The sequence below is a fragment of the Brassica rapa genome, chromosome A08 (genome assembly GCF_000309985.2).
Source record: "Brassica rapa cultivar Chiifu-401-42 chromosome A08, CAAS_Brap_v3.01, whole genome shotgun sequence".
NCBI classification, from domain to species: domain Eukaryota; kingdom Viridiplantae; phylum Streptophyta; class Magnoliopsida; order Brassicales; family Brassicaceae; genus Brassica; species Brassica rapa.
Genome location: NC_024802.2, coordinates 6,183,277 through 6,193,056, shown reverse-complemented (window position 1 = coordinate 6,193,056; position 9,780 = coordinate 6,183,277). Strand labels below are relative to the sequence as shown.

The window sequence follows — 9,780 nt, the reverse complement described above, 5'->3', positions numbered from 1 at the left end:
CTACCACCTTACCGGGAAGGTTTTAACCACAAAATCCCGCTGGAAGCAGGAGCAAATCCTGTTAGCTTGCGCCCTTATCGGTACTCTGCGTTACAAAAGGACTCGATTGATAAGATGATTCGAAAGATGCTTGATCAAGGCATCATTCAGTACAGCTCCAGCCCTTACGCATCTCCTATAGTGCTCGTTAAAAAGAAAGACGGGTCTTGGTGACTCTGCGTCGACTACAGAGGCCTCAACAAGGAAACCATCAAAGAAAAATACCCAATACCGCTACTAGAGGACTTACTCGACGAACTGGGAGGTTCTAAATTCTTCTCCAAGGTGGACTTACGAGCTGGATTCCATCAACTGCGAATGTCACCTGACGACGTGCATAAGACAGCCTTCAAAACCCACTCTGGCGACAACGAATACCTCGTTATGCCCTTTGGTCTTACAAACGCGCCATGTACATTCCAAGGCCTTATGAACCACGTCTTTGAGCCAATACTTCGGAAGTTTCTTCTGGTTTTCTTCGACGACATACTCATCTATAGCAAAAGTTGGGACGATCACCTCGAACACTTGGATATGGTTTTTTCTATACTCCGACATCATCAGTTATATCTCAAGATGTCTAAGTGTACTTTCGGCGCTACAAGAATTGAATATCTTGGTCACTTCATCTCTACCGAAGGCATCAGTACAGATCCCATCAAGATAAAAGCTGTGGAGAGTTGGCCTACTCCGACAAACCAGAAACAAGTTCGCAGCTTCTTGGGTCTCGCCAATTATTATCGAAGGTTTATACAGGGATATAGTACTTCGTAAAGATGGATTTACATGGGGACCAGATGAATCAACAGCTCTCGGTTTACTTAAGGAAGCACTTACTTATGCACCTGTCCTCGCGTTACCAGACTTTACTAAGACATTTATTGTCGAAACCGACGCCTCCAACACTGGCATTGGCGCAGTGCTCATGCAGGATAATCATCCTATATGCTACATCAGTCGAGCTTTGGAAAAGCGCCACCAAGGGTTATCAGTTTATGAGAAAGAATTGCTTTCTGTCGTTCATGCAGTGCAAACTTGGAGCCCTTACTTGGCTCATAACAAGTTTATCATTCGGACAGACCAAAAGAGCCTAAAGTTCTTACTGGAACAGAAGATCACTACCCCTTTTCAACATATGTGGTTGTCAAAATTGATGGGATATACCTTCGAAATCGAGTAACTGGGTCTCATCTACTTCACCTCACGCTTTCTCAGATTCACCACGGATTTTACAAAGAACTTAAGATCTTGTGGGACACTGATCCGACTCTTCAGAAAATCATCTCAGAGTTGGAGACTAAACCTTCATCACACGCTTCTTACTCTTTCATCAACGGTGAACTCCGACGCCGTGGCAAACTGGTGGTCGGTAATAATGCATCGGTGAAGCTTCATATTTTTAAATGGCTACATGATTCTGCAATCGGAGGCCATTCTGGTCGCAACTCAACTTTGCATCGGATCAAAACTCTGTTCTATTGGCCTAAAATGAGCTTGGAGGTTCAAAACTATGTTCGCAACTGCTCCACATGTCAACGCAACAAATATGATCAAGCCGCCAAGCCAGGATTACTCCAACCGCTTCCAGTTCCTGCAGGGGTTTGGGAATCCATCAGTCTTGTTTTCGTTGAGGGTCTTCCTCCTTCTGCTGGCAAACATTGTATTCTGGTAGTCATTGATAGATTGAGCAAGAACGCCCACTTTCTCGCCCTATCCCATCCGTACACGGCACTAGACGTTGCGAAAGTTTATTTAAACCAAGTCTTTCGTCTACATGGCATGCCCAAGGATATAACCAGTGACCGTGATCCGACGTTCCTAAGTGAGGTCTGGAGAGAAATGTTTCGTGTCCATGGCGTAGACTTAAACTACTCTACTGCGTATCACCCACAATCCGACGGGCAAACCGAGGTCACTAATAAGACTTTGGAAACGTACCTTCGCTGCATGACTTCATACGCACCGCACACATAGAGTGACTGGTTGCCTCTCGCCGAGTGGTGGTATAACACCACTTACCATACAGCAACTCACAGCACACCTAAATGAGCCCAAACTAAAAGTGAAAAAGATGTCTAAACTTGAAACATATCGAGAGTAAATGCTTTAAAAGGAAGACATGTGTCCTCAATTGCCCCCTCCTCCATGCTGATGTGGCTGAATGAGGAGAGACCAAAGTCTCCTTAGAAACCCCTAGAGAATAAAAATAAAGAAGCAAAACTCAGGAAAACATTCAGTTTCACTGCGAAACTACAACAGCCTGGAACATCAAAATCTCTAGCAAAATCAACGATATAAACACTGAGAGAGAAATAGCATGGTAAGATCATAGACAGAGGAAAGAGATAATGGGCAACAAATCATTTGAACAAAACAGCACAAAAGCAGAGTTTCAATCACAAGAACTGAGAAACAGAGAATGTCTCAGTTACCTTTCCATCAAGCAGGATCAGATCCATACCCATCAAATCTCCACCTTTCTTGACATTCCTACTCCGGCCTGCCCTGAGCTCAAAGAAATGGAGTTGTTGCTTAGCCATTACCGGATTTTGTGAGAGGTTTAGAGTTATGCGAGTAAAGGCAGACCAATAGATGGATGTGATATATATATATATATATATATACGCCAAAGAAAAAGTAAAGAAGTATTGAAGTTAAAGTAGTGGAAATTTTGGTTTCAATGTAGTAAACTGCCGTTGCTCAGCTGGGTCGCATGGGGAAAGGAATCGGAACGGTCAAGGTTTCTGAGATCGAAATGGAAAAGCAAAGCGAAGGAGAGACAGCTTAGTTAGGGTTTTTTGTTGAAATGAGAGATTGGGCTTACAGAAATAAACAGCCCAAATCGAAACAAGAAAACTAAGTACGGGAGTTATGGATGGACATGTGTCCTTGTTTGCCCCACCCTTTGTGCTGACGTGGACGCCTGAGAATAGAGCACAAGACAACTTTATATATATAAGATATTTATAATACTTACCTAGCATTTGATATAAATTTAATAGTATTGATTATATACTTTTGTAGAGACTATTAATCTTTAAAATTAAGATCAACATATACCATTTGAATAAATTTGGAAAAAAACCTCAGTTTATTACAATACAGATCCAAAAAATGTTGAACTTCAACATTACTTCAACGTAATACATGAATATGAGTTAAATCACTAAAATTTTGTAACATATTAAAATTTTCATTAAAATTTTCATAAATAGATTGAACCAAAATATTAACTAACTAACTATTACTTCAATCATGATTTATATAATAAAAATAAAATATATGATATTTTTAAATATAAGTTTTAATTGATGATAACAATTTTTCAGGATTATTTTTGTTGATTTATTAAATTAAACCACTGAAGTAAAATCAGGTTAAATAAATAAATGGTTAAATCAACAAAGCCATAATGCGGGTCTGAATTATCTAAAATCTTCAAAAAATTAGTTTAACTTAAAACAAAAAATTAAATCATCTATTATATTATGACATAATCGTAACCTATAGATACATATTATGTCCAACTATTATTCACTTTATTATTTAAGAAACATCTTATTATTCTCTTTATATAATAACTATATTCTATTTAAACAATACCATTAGAGCAGTTATCAACAAGTAAAAAAACTAACCCTACCTTAATATACATTATATAACCTTACGTTTTCTATAAATATACACTAACCATTATGTTAGAATAACCCTACGTTATATAACTGTATATAAATTATATTTTTTAACATATAAGAAAAAATACAGAAAATGTTACATATTTATAGATACATAAAAAAAAAAACTACAAACCAACATTATACATGCAGGTCAAGATCTAAAACAGACTAATATGATTTATGATTATAAAAAATGGGTATATAGACATATGATTACAAAGAACCAAATTTATGCCGAATCAACTTTTAAATTGCAACTATTTTATAAATAAACTTAGATTAATATTTATACACAAATATGATTACAAAGAAAAATACAAATATGAATATAAATAAAAATAAAAATATGAAAATTATTATTTTTTAAAAGATTATAAAAAATAAAGTTAAAACAAAAAATATACCCGTCCTTTAAAGGATGGGTCAGAATCTAGTTATTAATTAAAAATTAGATTAAATTTATTTTTTTAATAAAATAAAATATATTTATAATTTAAATCAAATTTGAAATTTATTACAAAAATCAAAATAAAAAAAGTAATTATAACAATCCGTTTCGTGGGAATTACATGTCCCATGGGTTCTAGGCTAGCGCTGCAGAACACTGATCCTAATAACCTACATGAAAGAGTCAGTAATGGCTCACATGTGAAGGATTACGATCGGTGCCCTGTTGATCCACGGGACGGGTTGTCCCAGTATGTTCAACAAAAAGAAACTAAACGTCTCATAATCATCCTCTGAATCGTCATCTTCGGCTTGAGTGTTCCTAGGAGACACGTTAGTGGTTTGTAAATAGTTTTTTTTTTTTTTGCTAAAAGATTAAGTTGTTATGTAAATAGTTGAAACTAGATAAACAAAAATATTATTGTACTTCTCGAGCCAAGTGTCATTGTTTTCGAGCCGCACATCCTGATTCTCAATATGACTTTTGTATCTGAATCAAGCGAGCTTGTTCTTTGACAATCGTCTTCAGATAGTCATCGTTAGGACTGCTTGAAGAAGACGAAGACGGAGCAGATGCTAGAGATTTCCTCACAAACTCTTTTACCAATAAATATAACATTTAAAAAATACAAGCAGTTACTTCACGAATTTATGATTCATATCTTAAAAGGTCCAACAAATAAAGCCATCCTTTAAAGCCAAATATAAGCTTCTTTCTCTATTTCGAATGGTCTTCTATCTCAACAAATGTTTTATTTTAATACTAGGTTAAGATCCGCGCCTTGCGCGGGATGAATGAATATTATATATAAATTATTAGGTATTATATATTTTTTACATATTATGAAATAATAAATATATATTGAATAATTAAAAATTTAGTAGCTATTACGTATATAATTAAATTAGTACAAATACTTAAATAAATTTTATTTATCCAGACAAACACTTTTTCTATTTTATATGTTATAAAAGTAAGTTGAAATGATATTAACATAGATATATAGTACATTTTTAATATTGACATCTGTTAAAAAAAAATTTGTGCTCATATTATTTTTGATCGTTTGTATCTTTTTATAACAAAAATTTTAAATCAATGATAACAATAAAAAATTTATGGGATGTTTAATTGTTTTTGTAATTTATAATTTTAAAAACATTCAATGCAAAGTTTAAAATCTAAAAATTAAGTTTTCAATAATTGTTCAAAATGTTTATCAAAAGTTTTCAAATCAAATTCAAAATTAAAATACTTATGTATTTTATATGGTATATAATTAATTTTTAAAAAATATTAATATGCATATATATATATATATATATTATTTATTAAATGAGACTTCCTACTTATGTAATTTCGTAATCATTTGTATCTTGTTATAACATAAAATTTAAACCATGGACCACAAAAATTTCAGTGTGAGATTTTTAACAACTTTAGTCATTTATATTCGTTTTTAAAATTCAAAATATAACATATACGAAAAAATCTAAATTTTTATTATATAGTTAATGTGGCTGTTTAATTCATTTTAAAATGAATTAAAAATAATAGAGAATAGACTGATTTTTATCAAATCTTTATTATTCAAAATCATTAATTGTCATATATATACTTTAGCCACATTAAGGTAATTCCATGGTTTTTATTTAAGGAAACAATGAAGAACATTTATGATTAGTTTATGGTTAGTTTAATAAAAAGCTTATTATATATTTATATGGACCAACATATTTTTCTAAGGATTCTAAGAATGATTGTGGTGATGACATGTGGCTACAAAAATATGTTGTAATGCTTCTCTTTTAATATATAGGGAATGCTTAAATAAAGTTGACCATTATTGTATAAAATAAATTATTTATACTGGTTGTTGTCTTCTAGACGGGCAGACGAAGGCATGTGGGATTGTCGATGTTGTGAGCGGGCGTTAGAAACCTGAAATTACATCTAGGTATAGGAGAATATGTTGTCATCAGGACGTGACGACAAAAAAAACCAATAACGTGAAGTATCTCTTGGGATCCAGATTTAAAAAATGAAAATGTTCAACCAGAATAACCCAGTTGTCTCCATTGTTGTATCGATATAATTACAAATGGTAAGAGTGAAAAAGTACGAAACATAGGTAAGAAAAGCTAATATAATAAGTTTTGGATTCAATCATATGTGCATACACCAAAAGTCTAAGATGATACAGTGAATGTGTAATCTCGGTGTTTGGTAAAATTGAAAAAAAAAAAGGTCAGGCACACTTACATGACAACATTGAGCGGAACCAGGTGGGTTGAATATTGACTAAAAGTTTCCATGACATTTTTGATAATCTGATCATTTTCGTCACCACCACCTCCGTCTGCATGTCCTGAGATACCGGCCTTGCCACCATTTCCACGTGGTGGGGTAGAATGTTGTGCCTGAGCGGCAGGCTGAGCATTTGGGGGCAATGGAAGAAAGGATTTGGCTTTGAAAGCCTTAAACATTGCCTCCACGGCTGCAACAACAGAAGCTTTGTATGCGAAAGCAGATTATTTAACGGAAGCGAGCGCCGATGCAACATTCCCATCAACCCTATGAAGCTTAGGTTTCAGAACAAAAATAAAAATTGAGCTAACTCTGGCTTCATCAAAGACCACAGTTGGTGTCTGCTTGTTAATTGGTTGCTTCTTTTTAGCAGCAGCTTTGGATTACTCACGCATCTTCTCTACATCGAATTTGGTTTCTCCACCTTTGAACATATCCTTTGAGAAGACATCATTCGCATGTATAAACCTGAGAAGTTTTTCTACTTTGATGTCAGTAACTTCGTCTGCCAATACAAATAGGGACTCATCAACGAGTCGTTTTGGATCTTGTGGAATAATGCTTCTGACCAGAACCTAGATAATAAAAGACATGGATCAGCAAAATGAAATCTCAGAAACGATGCAAAGAAAGACGTTGTTTAGCCATTACCAGTTGTATATTAACAAATGAAGAGTTGGAACAAAATAACTATTTGCATACCTCTGCATTTCTGTCCACTTCAAGAGCATGGGCAAGATTTAAAGTCTTCTTCTTTGTTTTGCTTACCAGACAATCAATCTCATTGTGGTCACTGTCAGATTCAGATGAGGAACATGCTTCTTGAACGACTTCAGTAAAAAAGGGACATCTTCAACAATTACAAGCTTAGACCTAGTGTGAACCTTTCAATGCTATCGTATTTTAGGATAGAGAAATTTCATCCCATTTTTGATGCTAGTCATCAGCATGTTGAATGCTAGTTGACCCCATGGGAAGGCAAAAAATTCGTCGATGTCTCCCAGCAGCTCAGCATGTTCCTTGAGAATCTTCATCTTGAGATTTGTGGACAGAAAAACGGATGAAAAAATTGCAAGACATGTGAGTTTCATCTGGATATCTCGATTTGTAACCGTTTTTTCCTAACCATCTTCACATCTCTTAATACTTGCATCTCTTCAACACTACCAAAGAGCTCCGACCAATAGGATTTCTCGTTAATGATTTTCTACACCTTCGGTTTCTTGGGAAGTCACCGCAAGCAAGTCCCGTCACTATGGAAAACTTTCACAATGAAAAACGAATATGCTTTTCGGCTAATCGAAACCAAGCTTCTTGTTTTTTGGCCTTTAGTTGCCTGGAAAGAAGGAATCTACCAAATCTTCTAGAAAAGACAGGTTTTTCAGCTATAACGACTGTCTTACCAAATGAGGACTCTAGGAGATACTGGATCTCGTCTTCGTCAGGATGGTGTTGATCTCTCGCAAGGACTGATAGGTGAGAACCCTAACGCCGCACGGTTCCTCGCTGTCGGCGAACATCACCTTAGGCAAAGAGACATTTGTTTCATCTGCTAGATCTTTTGAAAATTTTACGAGTTGGGAAGCAACCATTTTGATACCTAGGTTAGAACTATCTTGTGAATGAATAAAAGAATGGATAAAGATTAAAGAGATGCAAAACGGAAATAGAATAAATGATTTCTCTGGTTTTTGCACTAAAGAAAGTGGTTTTGAAAACAGTTCTGAAGCGCTTTCATCATTATTATGGATGCGTGTTTGAACGACTAACTAAGAAGTTATGTCAGACGTGTGGATGTCCCTATATTTTTGAATGTATAGGCGAATAGGCTTAGTTTGGGCATTGTGAAAATATTTACAGTCTCATATTTATTTACCTAATAAAAACCTTATTGTGGTTATCTAGTGCAAAAACCCTATCTTATAACTATTTTCAATTTTGAAAAAAAAAAACACATTTTACCATGAGTTTTTAGATACCATTCACTTATTATTTTCTGAAAATTTGCCAAAACAGAAAAAAAAAACATCATGATTGTCACTTTGGTATAATATCATCCTTAAGTTGTCTCTTTAGTATAAGTTTTTCATAATCCCAAATTAAACACATTAAACACAATTTTAAAGTTTAATTGAATTTTAAAAAGTTTAATAAAAAGGAAAAAACGTTTAAAAACATTAAAATTTAATGTTTAGTTTTTTTTAATTTAAAAGTTTAATAAAACTAAAAAGTTTACAAATGTTTTAAGCTTTTTCTAAAAGTAAAAATTTGTGTAACATTTTTTATAAAGTTTATTTAACGTTTTTTTATTAAAAAAAACATTTTATAAATTTTTATTTTTATAAAGTTTATTTTAATTAAAGTTTTATTAAAAACGTTTTACAAAGTTTTATTTTTATTAAACACTTTTTATAAAGTTTTTCGGTAAAATTACATGTTTACCACTTTTATGGTACTACTTTTCATTTTTACCACCACTAAAGAGAAATTTTCAAAAATACCTTCTTAATTAAGTGGCAAAAGACTCTTATGCCCTTGTTATTTATATATATAATAAATCATTATTTAAAAAAAATGAAAAATAGTAAAAATTTTATTATGTTTTCGAATTATACTTTTTCAAATTCGAACTTTTTTATAAATTTTTTTTTGAAAAAAAAATTTCTCACTCCGAGAAAAATGAAAAATAGTTATTTTTTCAAATTTCTTTTTGAAAAATGAAAATTATGTTTGAAACTATTTTTTTATATATTTTTTAAGTATTTATTTATATATTTATTAGAATTCTAAATTTCACATTCCAAAAACCCTATCCCACCCCTCAACTCTAAACCCTAAGTCTAGATTAGTTAATCCTAAGGGTATAATTGTCTTTTACCCTTCATTAAAAGTGAGGGTAAAAGTGGTTAGTGTAAACATGAAAAGTTGTACTATGAATGTGCTATTTGTGGCAATTTCCCAAGTTTTTCTTACAAAATTTTTAGAAATGTTAAAATTAAAAAGTTTATTTTTATTAAAAATTTAAATAAAAAGGAAAAAAAAAGTTTAAAAATAAAATAAAATAAAAAATTTAATAAAAAGGAAAAGTGCATACACATTTTAGGGAAGTTAGAATATTATATATTGTTTTGATATTTTTGACAAGGTAAATGGAGAAATTTTATGTTTACCACTTTCATGGTACCACTTTTCATCTTTACCACCACTAAAGGGACATTTTCAAAAATATCTTCTTCATTAAGTAGCAAAAAACTCTTATATCTTTGTTATCTATATATATAATAAATTATTATTTAAATAAATAAAAAA

At 32.6% G+C, this 9,780-nt stretch overlaps 1 protein-coding gene and 1 long non-coding RNA gene across 2 annotated transcripts; one reads left to right on the top strand and one right to left on the bottom strand.

Annotated features, from left to right (window-relative positions):
• The first annotated feature begins 357 nt into the window (after positions 1-357).
• Positions 358-2,013, top strand: LOC103833373. Its single transcript, XM_009109459.1, has 3 exons — positions 358-763; positions 837-1,023; positions 1,119-2,013. The coding sequence occupies exons 1-3, from the start codon at positions 358-360 to the stop codon at positions 2,011-2,013; spliced, it is 1,488 nt and encodes a 495-aa protein (XP_009107707.1).
• A 4,283-nt stretch (positions 2,014-6,296) lies between these two features.
• Positions 6,297-8,259, bottom strand: LOC103833301. The gene is made up of 2 exons (XR_626156.3): positions 7,174-8,259; positions 6,297-7,046 (listed from the first exon to the last, which is right to left on the bottom strand). It is a non-coding gene; the product is annotated as an uncharacterized LOC103833301 (long non-coding RNA).
• Between the last annotated feature and the right edge of the window lie 1,521 nt (positions 8,260-9,780).